The 16,418-nt window shown below is 40.5% G+C and overlaps 2 protein-coding genes across 9 annotated transcripts in view; one reads left to right on the top strand and one right to left on the bottom strand.

Annotated features, from left to right (window-relative positions):
• Positions 1 to 16,111, top strand: part of FILIP1L (filamin A interacting protein 1 like) — a 296,807-nt gene extending 280,696 nt beyond the window's left edge. For 3 of the 8 annotated variants that reach the window (XM_050782041.1, XM_050782047.1, XM_050782048.1), the window contains 2 exons: positions 11,300 to 13,490; positions 13,576 to 16,111. In XM_050782041.1, coding sequence (XP_050637998.1) covers positions 11,300 to 11,491 — 192 coding nt within the window. In that variant the 3' untranslated portion in view covers positions 11,492 to 13,490; positions 13,576 to 16,111. Of the gene's footprint in view, positions 1 to 11,299; positions 13,491 to 13,575 lie in introns of those variants that run through there. The other 5 variants (XM_050782042.1, XM_050782045.1, XM_050782044.1 and 2 more) reach the window with 5 other exon arrangements.
• CMSS1 (cms1 ribosomal small subunit homolog) overlaps positions 1 to 16,418 on the bottom strand; it is a 370,849-nt gene that overhangs the window by 346,474 nt on the left and 7,957 nt on the right. The gene's annotated exons all lie outside the window — the stretch shown is intronic.

Genomic DNA, 16,418 nt, shown 5'->3' on the forward strand with positions numbered 1-16,418 from the left:
TTTAATTTTTTGATTATGACCATTCTTGCAGGAGTAAGGTGGTATCGCACTGTGGTTTTGATTTGCATTTTCCTGGTAATTAGTGATGTTGAGCATTTTTTTATATATGTTTGCTATTTGTATATCTTCTTTTGAGAATTGTCTATTCATGTCCTTAGTCCGTTTTTATGATAGGATTGTGCCTCTGTTTAGCTCTTTAAAGGCTAGCCATGTTTGGACAACTACGATATACAAATATAAACCCTAGAGACCTACAAAGCCTACACCTCGTCCTCAGCCATTCCTGAGGTTTTCGGATAGGTGGAGGGTAGGTTACTAATGAACATTCATGTCTGTGGTGGTTACAAGCTAAGACATAGGGAATTGAGACTTCTCAGAAAGGATCTTTTAGAAAGGTCTGTAGAGGGAGTTATCTGCTGTTCTGGCAAAAGGTAAAGGTGGTTGGTTGTCTAGACTCTTTTTCTGCCACAGACATAGTAGAAATGGAAAGCTCCAGTTTATCTGAAAACTCTAGTTTATAATAGGATATCTTTGAAAGAGACAAAGGTACAAGATATTAACACAAATATAAATGTTCAAATGTGCACATGCTCTGGACCAATCTGTCAATCAAGTGAGTAGAAATGATCCTTATGCAACAAAACTTGTGTCTCAGTGACATGCACAGCATCTTAGTGTGCAATATGTTTTCTTCAAAGCATCAAATGTACACAATCAATCAATCCACTGATCATGACACACTAAACTGTGTACCTCTTACTTGCCACTGGGGCAGATATTATGGAGATGAAAGATTCACTGCCCTTGAAGAGCTTATTAACCTGGGCAAGAAATGAAACAAGAAACAAGAGTATCAGACAACATTTAATCAAGTGAGAAACTGTCAATCTCTACCAATAAACTGGAGATTAAGGAAGGCTACAGTAGATTAGAAAGCTTCACAGAGGAAGACTCAGTTAAGTGAAGTGGTTAGGTGAAGAAGCACTGGAGGCAGGCAAATAGATCAGGCTCTGGTTTATGCCTTTTCTAGTCAGTTGTGAGGCCCTGGACAAGTCATTTAACCTTTATGAATTGAAATAAGTGAATTGAACTTGGTGATCTTTAAGATCACATTTGGTTCTAACTTCCAGTGACTTCTGAATTTGAAATCTTGCCACCCTCCTTAAATCATTTAAAATTCCTTTTGGGAAATAAGGTCGGGGCATAAATAAGCCAACAACCTACATGAGTTTTTTTCCTCCAGAAATTAAACTTCTTCCTCATTTTTTCACTTATAGGTGTCAAAACTAGTAGATGTTTCTTTCTCTAAGATTCTATGAATTGGCTGGGCATGGTGGCTCATGCCTGTAATCCCAGCACTTTGGGAGGCCAAGGCGGACAGATCACGAGGTGAGGAGTTCAAGACCAGTCTGGCCAACATGGTAAAACCCCGTTTCTACTAAAAATACAAAAATTAGCCAGGCATGGTGGCGGGCACCTGTAATCCCAGCTACTTGGGAGGCTGAGGCAGGAGAATCACTTCAACCTGGGAGGCAGAGGTTGCAGTAAGCCAAGATTGTGCCACTGCGCTCCAGTCTGGGCAACAGAGCTTCACAGCTCTGTTGAGATTCTGTCTCAAAAAAAAAAAACCAGATTCTACAAATTAATTTTTTACCCCTAATCATATCAGCTTTTTCTCCCCATTAGAGCATTTTTTCAACTTCAGGACTATTAATGGTTTCAGCCCAGGAACTCTTTGTTGTGGGGAAGCAGGAGGTGTTTATGCACGGTATGATGTTTAGGAACACTCCTGGCTTCTACTTACACAACATGTAGCATCCCCCAACTGTGATAATAATGTCTCCAGACATGGCTAAATGTTCCCTGGAGGGCAAAATTGCCCTCTGGTTAAAAATCACCACATTAAAGAGATGGACCAAGTGACTCTATAAGCCAGTTCCACTCTTACATAACTTACTGTGGGAAAAATTTGACAACTCATATGAAAACTCATGTCTGGTGTCTAGAGATGAGAACCTTGAATCTGACTAAACATAAGCCTCAAAGCAACTTTAAAAACCTATACTGAAGAGTTTTGTTGCATAATTGTTTCCACTTACTTGACAGACTGGCCCAAGAGCATGTTCATACTTGAACATTTATTACAGTATTTTGTACTTCTGTCTCTTTCAAAGATACCTGAATTCTAAACTAGAATTTTCAGTTCAACTAGAGCTTTCCATTTCTCATGTGCCCTTGGGAGAAATAAGAGTCTAGAAATCAACCACCCCGGCTTTAAATGGAGTTGGGGGAGAAGGGAATTAGTTTTCAGCAGGAATCCCAAGAACTGAAGAGATAACTCTCTACTGTTTAGACCGTTCTAAAAGGTCCTCTCTGAGAAGCTGAAATTCCCTCTGTATTATTACTTATAACCACTACAGGCATTAACGTCTTCTATTAGGATAAAGGCTTCCTTCATTCCTCAACCATTCACCTACAAGAATGAACCAACAAACATTTATGAAGCACGCAATACTGCTCGTTGTTGTGCTAGGCAGCTATGCAGACATTCAAGTTTGGAATAAAAGGCAGGAGTTAAGGGGTAGCTTAAAAGGTAACTAAGAGCTCAACACAGAGAAGGAACTGTATAGACAGTAAGTACTACAGGAATTTAGAGGAAGAGCAGGTTACTCTCAGGTGGGATTTGGGGATCAGGCTTCAGAAACAGAGGAGGATTGAGCAGGGGATGGAGGATGGGGAGGACTAGGATACAGAGAAGAAAGAAAGGTGCTCCAAAGAGGTGCCCACAAGGTAAAGGTGTGGGGGCAGGCAGGAGGGCAGATAATCAACATTCAAGGAACAGTGAGCAGTGCAATATGGATGAAGTTGAGATGGTTGGGGCAGGGTAAGGCTTAAAGGGCACAGACCGGTTAGATTGTGAAGAACCATGAATACAGCACTAGGGAGTCTCTGTCTTCACAGAAGGCTTCTGCGTAGTGAGGTAACATTAAAAAAGAGAGGGCAAAAAACAAATCCATTATATAACATTATTTTATTATACAACAACCTTAGAAAGTGGGTATTATGACAACTTTAGAGATAAGTAGATTAAAACTCTGACACATAAGGAAAGCTGTTCCAGGTCATTCTGTTAGTACGTCACAAAACTGAGGAGTGAAAACAGGTCTGATTCTGTTGCCCCATTCTCTTTCCATGGCAACACACTGAGTTGCAAGGGGTTTTAAATTCATTATAAGTTGAATTTGATCCTTTCCACTCTCTGTGGTGATAGACAGGTTGTCTAATGTTGCCTCCTTGTGCTACACCTCACAAATCTGCCACTTCAGCCAGAACACTCAGAATGTCCCTAAACATATGCAGGGCTTTCCCCTTTCTCCTCCCCACTTCTCTACATGGACACAATTTTCATCTCTTGTCAAGTGAAATAAGACCCACACTGAAAGGTCTGTATCAATGCTCGCCTCTTCTGAAACCTTCCATGATCACCATAGCCAATAGTGATTTGCCTCTCCTTCCAACTCCACCTGCCTCCCTGAAGCCACTGTTAGGGTGACAAGAGATAATGAATGTGAGAAGCCAAGCCCCACACAAATGGGCAGGCACGGAGAAGACTGACCTGGTGATGGCACTTGGGATAGGAGATGTGAGAAAGCAAGTCCAAAGAGAAGCTCATGTTCTCATTAGGACACTGTTCTCAGAACACAAAAGGTGCAGTCAGTGTTCACTCTATCCTAAGGCAAGATTCTGTAAGCAAAGGGCACAAATGCCAAGCATGAAGAACATCAATATGTGCAGAGCAGGAGGTACCTGATCAGCCTCAGAGATGATGGGAGAGAAAAGCATCAGAAGTGAGTGAAAATGACTCATGGAAGGAGCATCACAACCATTGCACACCTAAGCTCATAAGCAGGTGGCTGCCTTGACAATCCTGATAATGACCCAAGACTTTCAGAAAAGGCAATCAAGGGGTCAAGGTCCAGCCATTATAAAGACTAGCACCACCAACTTAGGCCACATTTGGTGTGATTCTGCCGTTGCAGAAACAGAAAATTTTCCCAGATGGTACACTCTAAATCTGGATTTCTATTTCTCAAGGAACACTGTAACTTAATAAGGAAAGACTGGCACTCTCAGAATCATTTTTTAGAAATAATCACTATGTATCTTCCCAGGTCAGAAGGAGAAGTGTTAGGGTTCAACCTTGTCAGTCTCCAAATTCAGGAGTACAAAATTGCAAACCAAGGAAGCATCCCAAGTAAAAACTGCCATGGCAAAGGAAAGTTGTCAAGTTGGCTCCTATGTCTCCCCTCACCATACAAGAATCTGCATCAACACAGACACTCTTCGAACAACTCAAAGTAATTCCTTAAAAATGCATTACTATCCTTACAATTAGTGGTTTGGCTGTTTTGTTCTGTTTTTATTTCCTCTCTTCTCTTTAACAAGAAAAAGCTATTCTTTTTCTATTCTTATGCCTTTTCATGGTGTTCTTGCCTGAATTCACTATGCCTGAGATCAGTCATTTTTTAAGCCTTAGAAAACCACTGTTTTATATAAACAGGAGCTAACTAAAAACTGCAAGAGGTCCTCAAAAGTTCCATAACACAAGAGACAGACAGTTATTCCTTTAGGACAACAGGGAGGAAATCAGTGAGTAGGGATCATCCTGAGAACAGCTCTCATAGTAATTTACATAAGCAGCCCATTTATTTCATATGAAATTTTCTGATTATAAGAGTATATATTAATTACAGAAACTGAAAAATATAAATGCTTCTGAGGCTGCTGATTATAGCTTCTAAGGACAATGAGAAGACTAGGGAGAACAACGGACAATTACTATTTTTTTAGGCCAAACTTATCAAATATGGTCCTATTCCAGGTTTTTCTCAGACTGCCAATGAGGAAGTAAATATGCTTTGGGGAGGCTATCCTGTCCTTACTGCATGGCTCTGTGCCACAAAGTGGCAAACCCTTCTGAGAGTACAAGTTTAGGTAATCTGTCTGCTTGGATCAGACACAATGGCCGAGGGGCCAGCCAGGTTACTGGAAGAGAGGTGCAGGATTTCCTTTCCCCTAGCAAGCCAATCAGTGCCTGGATAATGCTTCAATCACCATGCACTGTTCAAGTAGTGGGAAGAAATGCCTCCTTAGGTGGCTGTTCTCAGAACTAGTTACATTCTTATCAGTAAGATAAAGTGGCCTTGTGCAGAGGATGTGGGCACATGGGAGGATCCCACAAAATTCATCTCAGGCTCTGGGAAAGGGATGTAGAAGTACCTATGGTGGGAGAAGAAAAGAGCGGCAGTTGAGTGGGAATTACATTTCTCTCTCTGGCTGTCTCAGACACTTGAATAGTATCAACAATTTCTCTATCATGATCCTCAAAGCAACATCTTCAATATTTCAACTCTACCAAACAGTTCCACACGGAAGGCCCAACTATACACTTCAAACTTAGCAGATGCCCATAACCCAATCTACTATCTTTCTTGAACTGTTTTTTGTCTCACCTCTAATGATGGTCCATCACCTTCCCCACTGCTCAGGTTCAACATCTGGGAACTATTCCCCACTTCTCTGCTTATCCTCCTCTCTGTCATATTCTTTCCTTCTCTGTCCTCCCCGCTTATTTGTACTACTACTCCCCAAGTTCAGACTTTAGGACAGATGGTACTATAAGATAGTTAATCTACTACATTTAAATCCTCACCTCTATAATCCAGCCTTAAATACCATTCTGATCCTGGCAATTCTCCAGCCTCCCAGAAAATAGTACATAAAATTGCTTAGTACCCAAAGTCCAAACCTTCTATCATGGCCTTCATCTTTCGTTTGATCTCCCTTTGAAACTCTAGACATATCCCCACACCTTCACCAGGACAACATACTAACTATCCTCCCACATACTACTGGGCTTTCTTACCTTTGATCATGCTGGTTGTAGGGCTGAAATACTCTTCTTCCTTTGTTCCTCATACTAAAATCCTACTCATCCCTCATGTGTCACTTCCTATGGAAAATCTTCCTTACTTTTTAGTTTTCCACTGAGTTTCCAAAACTGCTGTCTGTAATTCTATTATTGCACATCATTCTGCCTCATAATTATTTGTTACCCCTCCTACACTATCATCTCAAAAGCAAGAATTAGTTATCATTTATTTTTTAACTCCTTATATCAGTGTTTCTTAAAATGCAGTCATTGACCACCTTCATTAGAAACACATATGACTTTGCAGAGTTTCACATTCCCAGACCTATTAATTCCCACTGCAGGGATTCTGCATCCTAACAGGCTCTCTGGGCATATAAAATTTAAGACAGTCCTATACTATCCAGGACTTAAATAGTGCTCATAGTAGGTGCTCAACAAAGGCTCATATGGCTAATAAGGCACCTGGTAGCCATAGCTGGCCTGCATTTGTTCTTTTCACAGAATCACAGAATGTCAAGGCCAAAGGACTTTATAGGTGATCTAATAGAACTACTGCATTTTTCAAACAAAAGACATGAAAACAGGAAAGAACAGATAATGTCTCTAGGTGAACTCTAAAAAAGAAAGATTCACAAGGACCAGACAAAGTAGCATAAGGAGAGTAAAGGACATGTGAGGGGGCCATTTCTGGGTCAAAGGTGGTTAGAAGTACAGCCCAGCAATCAGTGCTGCTTATTCAGCTGCCTTAATTTCTACCCTTAGTAACATATTGCCCATAAATAATTAGAGAGAGGATAGTTAAGAGATAAAGCAGGAAAACAAGAAAGGTAAAAACCATCAAAGAAGTTAGGATTATGACCAAGAAATAGGCATCTTAAGAAGTGATATAAGGAAAAAGACAAAGATGATGACGATGATGATCACAACAGGAACGACTAACACTTACCCGAAACTTTAGATGGGCCAGGGACTTTACTACACAATGTCTCTACTCCCCAAAGAAAACTTACAAGTAGGTATTTTAATCCCCAGATGAAGATTACAGATGAGGAAACTGAGGTTTACATGGGTAAAGTGTTTGCTCAAAGAGACACAGCAAGTTAGTGCCAAAACTAGAATGAAGACCCAAGACTGGCTCCACTGCTTGTGCTGTAGATACTACCCAAAGGCTGTTATAAGATGTAACCCTGATAATGATTAAAACAATTAAATCGGTGCAAATGAAGAAATGAGGAAGTAATAGGAGAGGGGAGGGAGGAAAGGATACAAAAAAAGAAAAGCTGAGGTAAAAGGAAAAAAGTTCACAGATGGATAAAAAGAGGACAAATGAGGAAGACAAGTATTAAAGGTTAGTATATTTTATTTTAACAAAGTATTGCTACATCTGATGCTTGGTCTGACACAAAGTGGGGGCAACGGGGTTTGGAGGGATTTTGAAAACTTTATTTCAATGTTTATTCTTGGATTGCCCCCACTGCCGAATGAATAATTTCCACAGAAAGAGAGATTGGGAGGTGACTAGGTACAACCACAAATCATGATACATTATAGAATAAAGGCACCTATTTACTCTAACCTTTGCATCAGATACTGGACAACTCTTTAATATAAACCACAGCAGTAGAACACTATTTAAAACCAAATGATCTCTCATAAGAGGTTAACGAGAATGAGCTAATCAAATCAAAGGGCTTCCCTTTGAAAGACCCTTTCCTGTATAAAGTGTAAAACTTGTACTGATAAGTTTTATTGTTTAATGGGGGAGCTCTGAGAAAATCAAGAGAAAAAAGCCAAAGCATCATTATGAAATTTTGGGCTAGCTGCCAGATTATCTCTTATTTCCATTCCACCACTCCCCATAAATTAGCAGTGATTTGTCAAATAATATAAAAGACAAAAGAAAAGAAGGCAATCATATTTCAAATATATTTTTCTTCAGTTTAGCACTTCCTCCTTTTCATCACCATATCCATCATCATTACTTATATACTTTCCCATTAAACACTGAGATAAAAACAAAACTACAAAAACACTGTCAATTCTGATAACACACGGCCTTGGCCAAGCATTCCATAGCTGAGTCCCCGAGGGAGTAAGCAGCCCTGAATCCAACCACCGTCCCACGCCACCTGAATTACCACATATCAAAATGACCAGAGGTCTCTGGGAGTCTTCAACTTCTCAACCTCTAGAGCTAAAGTGTGATGCAGTCCCTGGAGTCAGGACCACTCCTGAGAAAACACTGCTTTCTACACAACATGTTGCCAATACAGTTCAAAAAGTTCAAAGCACTTACAAAATTAATTTCATTTACAGAAAATGAAACATCCTGACTCCAGCTGTCTGAGATCTGATAGTTTCTCCATAAACGTTGATTTTGTTCTGGTACATTTGCGCTCCATGATAATGTGAAAGAACAAAAGAGTCATGTAGAAATTGGGCTATCGATCTGAGACTTTGAATACAACTGAAAACACTTCACCTTTCCATACTTCTTTTGATCATTATGACTCAATGCCTCCTAATGACTCTCTATAAACAGGGAGTCTTCTAGATTGCTAAGTCTTTTTCCTTCTTCCCTTCATCCCTTCCTCTTTTCTTTTCTCCTCTGTTTTTCTTTTCTTTTTTCATATGGAATCTTGCTCTGTCACCCAGGCTGGAGTGCAGTGGCCTGATCTCTGCTCACTGCAAGCTCCGCCTCCCAGGTTCCCGCTGTTCTCCTGCCTCAGCCTCCCAAGGAGCTGGGACTACAGGCGCCGCCACCACGCCCGGCTAAATTTTTGCATTTTTAGTAGAGACGGGGTTTCACCGTGTTAGCCAGGATGGTCTCCATCTCCTGACCTCGTGATCCGCCCGCCTCGGCCTCCCAAAGTGCTGGGATTACAGGCGTGAGCCACCGAGCCCGGCCGATTGCTAGTTTTCTTTTGAGAATCTATGGATAAAACAAACTAGCACCTTTGAAATTTAATATATTCCACAAATATACTCCTCTTCTTTCTACTGCTCCCTAGGTGGAACCACTTCTTCTGCCTCATTGAACTCAACATCCTTCAGACTTTTAATCCATTCCAAATCCCAGTCTTCATGTTGAACTGGGTTAAGCGTTTTTTAAAAAACCGTTTTCTTCTATGAATGAGTTTTCCAACTTGCTTAATCTCCTCCAGGACATCTGCTTTCTGATGAAACCCAGGAGCCTCCAACTCTGAGTAGAACATTCACTGTGTGGTCTTTTTAAAAGAGCTAGATGCATGGAGTTCTCTTGTAATATGCATTCCAAATTTGGACAAAACTTTCTTGGAGCTATTTGACATAATGCTGTATAAAAATGATCCAAGAGATGACACATTTTAATGCTCCATACCTCATTTACTGAAACATGTCCAAGAAAAAAAAAAAAAACACTTTTTTTTTTTTTTTTTGGAGACAGAGTCTGGCTCCGTGGCCCAGGCTGGAGTGCAATGCTGCAATCTCGGCTCACTGCAACCTCCGCCTTGCGGGTTCAAGTGATTCTCCTGCCTCAGCCTCCCAAGTAGCTGGGATTACAGGAGCACGCCATGACGCCCGGCTGTTTTGTATTTTCAGTAGGGACAGGGTTTCACTATGTTGCCCAGGCTGGTCTTAAACAACCAACCTCAAGTGATTCGCCCACCTCGGCCTTGCAAAGTGCTGGGCTTACAGGCAAGAGCCACTGCCCTAGGCTCATTTTTTTTTTTTTTTTAAAGATTTGGTAATGACAATTTGGGGTGTTCTGATAAAATAACAAGCCTTTGCTGCCATCTAGAGGTAAAAACTATGTAATGAAATTAAGTTACCTAAAAAACAAAAGCTTGCACATCAATGGTGTGGAAACAAGTAGTAGCCCAGTAACTTTCAGTCAGCTGGGCCTGAAAGTTATCAGTGACCACCGTTCCAAGACACATTTTCTTCACCAACACATATCAGTGTTGCTCAAAAAAACCGAGATCCACCAATACTGTGTGTCATACCAATCTGTCCTGGCCTTTCACAGTATTGAACTATGCATACCCAGGTAGGCCAGAGTTTCAGGTGAAGAAAACATAAAGCTTACATTTAAAGGAAGTTCAATTATGGCAGTACTTTTCCAAGTGTGGTAGGCCGACCACCTGAGTCAAAGAAATCACTCTGAGAGTTTATTAAAAATGTGCATTCCTGGACCTATCCACAAACCAGTGAATTACAACGTATAGGGTAAGATTCAGAAATCTACAATTTAAAAAGGATCCCAACATACATTTTTGTACACTAAATTGGAGAACCAATCTAAATCTTGATAAAGTTACAGGACATCACAGAAACCTATCTTGGGAAGGCTATTATTAATGCTACAGTCACAATATTAGCAGACTTGATTAGTCCGTCACTGACTTCAACTGCACCTTCTACTGCTCATGGCTTGGATAATACAGTTGTTCACAGAAATGTCCTGATCTCTGAGTTGTTTCCTTCCTTTCTTATCTCTTAAAACAATTTAGTGTTGCTTTTTCTCATAGCATATTTACTATAAAATATGTGGAGAACACAGAAAATGTAAGAAAAATAAAAAGTCCACTAATCAGGGTTAACCACCAATAGCATGGGTGCATTTTCTTTTGGCATTTTCTTTTCGTGTGTAAATAATTAAAGCATGTATACAGTTTTAAATTCTACTTTTAACATTTCTAAGTAAACATTCTCCTGATGCTTTGGCCTCATTAACATAGCATATTGTCAAAATTATACTATAATTCATTTAACACATACTATCCATTTAGCTGTCCATTTTTCATCGTTATAAACAATGCTAAAATCAAATATCCTTGCCTGCCTCTCTACATCCTAGAAAAGATTCATAAGGTTCTTGATACATACTACCAAGCTGTTCCCCTAATCATCATTGGAGCTGCCCATCCCAGCAAAATCATACTGCGAAAACTTCTAAAAGTCTAAAGGCCCAAGTCAAATGCTATATTCTTCATGAAGCACTCTTAAAGACAATCTCATTTGAAATTAACCTTGCTCTGGCAATCTCATGGCTCTTTGCTGAGATTAATTTGGGACACTACTCTTTTTTATGTCTCACTACACTGTGATTGCCAAATATCTATTAATCTCCGTATCTACCACTATCTTTATCAAGAACTGTGCACACAGCACATATTCAACACACACCAGATTACTTCCTGACATTGTTTTCTTCAACCTGACAATCTTTAATCTGATATATCCTCAGAAACTGGTACTTTCAAAGCCAAATCCTCCAAACTGACTCCATGTCCTAAACAATGGAGTCTAAGGAGGCTGGAAGTGACTGCTTCTCCACCAACTGTACCATTAATTACCTTTTGTTCTCTTGTTTAATTCAAGATCAAGGAGGTATGCAAGCAGAGAATCCCAACACGGATCCCTAAACCAAAACCTACAGGCATCACCAAGATTTCCACTAAAGCCCCCACAGTGCCTATGGATAAGCCTATTTACAAAAATGGCCTTGAGAAGCTACACATCGTAAGAACTGTCACCTCCAACACTTTCCTCCACATGGGAGGGAGAAGGTAACTCACATCAATGCACTGCCTGGATACATTCATCTACAGAAATATGTGGAAAGCTAAAATTACCACTATGAAAGGTCAAAGGACCATCTCTCCAGGAAACGGTGAGGCAGCTTGGTGGACCTGATGAAGATCATCCCAAAAAAAGCAGCACATCTACAATTATTTTACTTCTATATGTATATATGCACATACACACGCTCACAGGCCTAAACCCAAATCTACCCATTTCCTCGTCCGACATATATCTCATATATCTAACCCAAAGATGGACTATCTACAGTCAATCTGATATAGGACTAAATTCACTAGAACAATTCAAGAGTTTTCTGATGAACACAGACGTAATTATTCATTCTATAGAACTTTGCTAATTAATCATATTTTGCTAAGAAAAGGTGATAGCAAAAATTCCTAATCTGAGTCAAGAAAATCAGATTATTTCCGTCAAGGTGACAGGACAATTAAAATCACACTTTAAGGTCTAAAACTATGATTTCTTTATGACCAGGAGGAAAAAAACAAAGTGATAATTCTTAGTTACAAGGAGGAAAAGCATAACAAAAGTGAGTAACAGCCGAATATGTCCTTTGTGTAGAGTATCTGACAATCACCAGTGTAGTGAGCATACCTTACAACTGACACTTAGTCTCCTATCCCATTTTTCCAGTATGTTTCCGCTTCTGTGTAAACCAGGCCTCAGAATCATATTGCTAGGCTTGTAAAACTAACAAAAATTTTAGATTGGTATTGTTGCTTTCAGTAGCAATAAGGACATATCTGAATCAAAGGTAACATTGAGATCTTTTAGGGAGAGATGAATCAATGTTCCAGGTGCTCGAAAAAATACACAATTTATCATCTCATAGGACACTGTTTATTCATCTCTCTTCCCTGAATAAACACTATACAAAATCAGTTGATTCAACAAAAGCTTGGGGTTAGGAGACTCAAATTCCAATCCTAGATTTTCACTCATGTGACACCGAGCTTTGCATTCATCAATCTAAGCCTTGAGTTTCCATATGTAAAACAGGAAAGTGAAATAATTCCTCAGGTCCCTTCCAGTTCCGATAAGCTATGAGCATGCCCAACTATTGAGACAAAATGTTGAATTCTATAAGGTCAGACAGAGCCCCTGGCAGAAAGCTAAAGTAATTCTTTTCATCACACTGAAAACTCTCTCATTGAATTGAGAGAAAGGTGAGCCTGTAATTCAGTGTGGACAGAGTAATACAGGACATTTTAAGACAAGGCATGTTTGACACAAAAGGCCATTCAAAAAACATTTCAAAAAGCTTCAATCGAGGGGGGAAAAAAATCAATGGAACGACACTAAATATTTTTTGTGATCCTTCACTAAAAACTGGAAGCATGACCCCAGAAGAAATCTTCATGGTTAAGGACTGCTTTAGCCAGGTGTCCTGGGTTGGAGCCAGCAGAGCAAGAGCAAAGAAACTGCCATTCCCCATACTTATCTAACTAAGTCTGCCTCATTGCACTAACGCCACTGTACAAACACCCCCAGGCCCCTGCAATTTCAAGGAGGAGGAGGAGCTAGAGGCCTGGGTAGCATTGAGAGGGATGATGGGCAGCATTGAGAAGGATGATGGGCAGCATTGAGAGGGATGATAGGCAGCATTGAGAGGGATGATGGGCAGCATTGAGAGGGATGATGGGCAGCATTGAGAGGGATGATGGGCAGCATTGAGGGGATGATGGGCAGCATTGACAGGGATGATGGGTGCATTGAGAGGGATGATAGGCAGCATTGACAGGGATGATGGGTGCATTGAGAGGGATGATAGGCAGCATTGAGAGGGATGATGGGCGCATTGAGAGGGATGATGGACAGCATTGACAGGGATGATGGGTGCATTGACAGGGATGATAGGCAGCATTGAGAGGGATGATGGGCAGCATTGAGAGGGATGATGGGCAGCATTGAGGGGATGATGGGCAGCATTGACAGGGATGATGGGCAGCATTGACAGGGATGATGGGTGCATTGAGAGGGATGATGGGCAGCATTGACAGGGATGATGGGCGCATTGACAGGGATGATGGGTGCATTGAGAGGGATGATAGGCAGCATTGAGAGGGATGATGGGCGCATTGAGAGGGATGATGGACAGCATTGAGAGGGATGATGGCAGCATTGAGAGGGATGATGGGCACATTGAGAGGGATGATGGGCAGCATTAAGAGGGATGATGGGCAGCAGTCCCAGCAGGCAAGTGGCAGACGGCAGTAGGGGGAGGTCAAATTAATTAAAAGCCTGAAGTGGAAAAGTCTAAGTGAAAGGAAAGCAGGAAGAGAACAGCAGAAGGGGATGGACTGCAAAAGAAGGTGAAGACTGGGCATGATGGCTCACACCAGTAACCCCAGCACTTTGGGAGGCTGAGGTGAGAGGACTGCTTGAGGTCAGGAGCTCAAGACCCGTCTTGGCAAGACTTTGTCTCTCCAAAAAGAAAGAAAAAGCCAGGTGTGGTGGTGCACACCTGTAGTCCTAGCTACTTAGGAGGCAGAGGCAAGAGGACTGTTTGAGCCCACAAGTCCGAGGCTCCAGTGAGCATGATCACACCACTGCACTCCAGTCTGACTGACAGAGCAACATCTTGTTTGTTTAAAAAAAAAAAAAAAAAAAAAAAAAGTGGGGGGGTGATGAAGCTCTGACATTTAAAAAAAAAAAAATGTATGTACAGAGTGTTTAGTACTGTGCCTGACATACAGCAGGTATTTGATAAATCTTGAGTGAATAGAGAATGAGTAAATGAAGAAGAGAAGGTCATTCAGTCAAGACATTTTCTCACTTGAGAAAATACACTAAGAGATAGCAATAGTGTATGACAGGATTAGGAAAAGTAGTTATGCCCAGGTGACATTCAACATTGGTAATTATGCTAATAGAAAAAAACTCATTGGAATCCCTATAGTGAAAACCAAACAGGTTGAAAAGAAGCATAAACAGGAAAAACAACATGCACTAACAATAGTCCCAGAAAAAAACAAAATATCTTGGGAGAAATTTTACTCAGAAAAGAAGCACAAAACATGTTGTATATTGAAGATTTCAAAATTGTTTTCTCCCATGTCAGGAGACTCCCTAAAGTACATTTTTATCCAAGCTGGCCTAAGTTTAAGAGGAAGCACAAAAAGAGGGACAACATAGTAAACAAACTACTAAAAATTTGGGTGGAAGCCAGGCGTGGTGGCTCACGCCTGTAATTCCAGCACTTTGGGAGGCCAAGGCGGGTGGATTACCTGAGGTCAGGAGTTTGAGACCAGCTCGACCAACACAGAGAAACCTCGTCTCTACTAAAAACGCAAAATTAGCCGGGCATGGTGGCACAGGCCTCTAATCCCAGCTACTCGGGAGGCTGAAGCAGGAGAATCTGCTTGAACCCAGGAGGTGGAGGTTGCAGTGAGCTGAGATCACGCCATTGCACTCCAGCCTGGGCAACAAGAGCAAAACTCCGTCCCCCCCCAAAAAAAATTGGGTAGAAAAATGTCGACACTTCTATGGGAACCAGCAGAAACTCATCTTTCAGTGGTAAAGCAGTTCTAATCCCATTAAGACAAAAGTCTTCAAAGTAAAGTTATATTGGCCAGCTGTGGTGACTAACACCTGTAATCCCAGCACTTTGGGAGGCCAAGGTGGGCAGATCACATGAGGCCAGGAGTTTGAGGCCAGTCTGGTCAACATGGCAAAACTCCATCTCTATTAAATACACAAAAATTAGCTGGGCTTGGTGGTGCATGACTGTAATCCCAGCTACTCGGGAGGCTGAGGCATGAGAATCACTTGAGTCTGGGAGGCGGAGGGTGCAGTGGGCCAAGATCACGCCACTGCACTCTAGCCTTGGTGACAGAGTGAGACTCTGTCTCAAAATAATAATAATAAAGTTATATTTTAACAAAAGGATTAACAACCAAAAACCATGCTTATTTCAAGCAATATGTAATAATAATATAATAAAAATGCAAATACAACTAAAGAGTGAGAATACTATTTGGAGTTCAAAACAGTAATGTCTGACCTATATGTAACACAACTGACACATAAAGAATATTGCCTCCTGAGCATCCTGTTTCCGCAAAAGTGTGGCCTCTGACGAACAATGAAAATAGAAGCTGACCTAATAATTCTAGAGTGATTTCACTTGATGAAATGTTTTAAAGTAAGCAGATAAAAATCCAAGTGAGTGAAAACAAATCCAATTTGTAACAAAAATGTCAACAACCTGATACTTTCAAGCTGAAGTATTTTCCTGGTCCTTCACTTACTTACCTTCAAGGTTTCTGAACTAATCTTGAGATTTTTTAGAATCAAATATCTGATTTTAACAGACATGTGACTGGTCTAATGCATGGCTGATAATTACTAAGTAATAGAGTAACACAATTCTCTCTGGATTTGTTTCAAATGTCTTCTCCTGAAGACAGGTGACATACAATTCAGGATGTGACTGAGTTTGGGGCAGGGTTTGCAAACTGTGGTTCACAGGCCAGATTTGACCCACTGTGAATGTTGAAAAACAATCAAAATAAGACTATTTTGTGATGTGAAAATTACATATAATTCAAATGTTGTTGTCCATAAATAAAGTTTTACTGGAACACAGCCATACTCATTCGTTTACATATTTATTTTCTATGACTGCTTTTACACTGCAACAGCAGAGTTATGACAGTGATGACTGGGCCTGCAAAACCTAAAATATTTATTATCTGGATTTATATGAAAAAAGTTTGCTGACCTCTGGTCTAGTATGAACTAGAACAAGGAACTCAGAAATAAGAATTTAAGAGCTTCATCAACTAATTTTTATAAGCAATATTAGCCATTTAAAAATCAATTAAGAACTCTATGAAATCTTATAAAAATGGGGAAACTATATTTCAAGCTGTGATATATTTAGTAAAATGTA

The sequence above is a fragment of the Macaca thibetana genome, chromosome 2, assembly GCF_024542745.1.
Source record: "Macaca thibetana thibetana isolate TM-01 chromosome 2, ASM2454274v1, whole genome shotgun sequence".
Classification (NCBI taxonomy): domain Eukaryota; kingdom Metazoa; phylum Chordata; class Mammalia; order Primates; family Cercopithecidae; genus Macaca; species Macaca thibetana.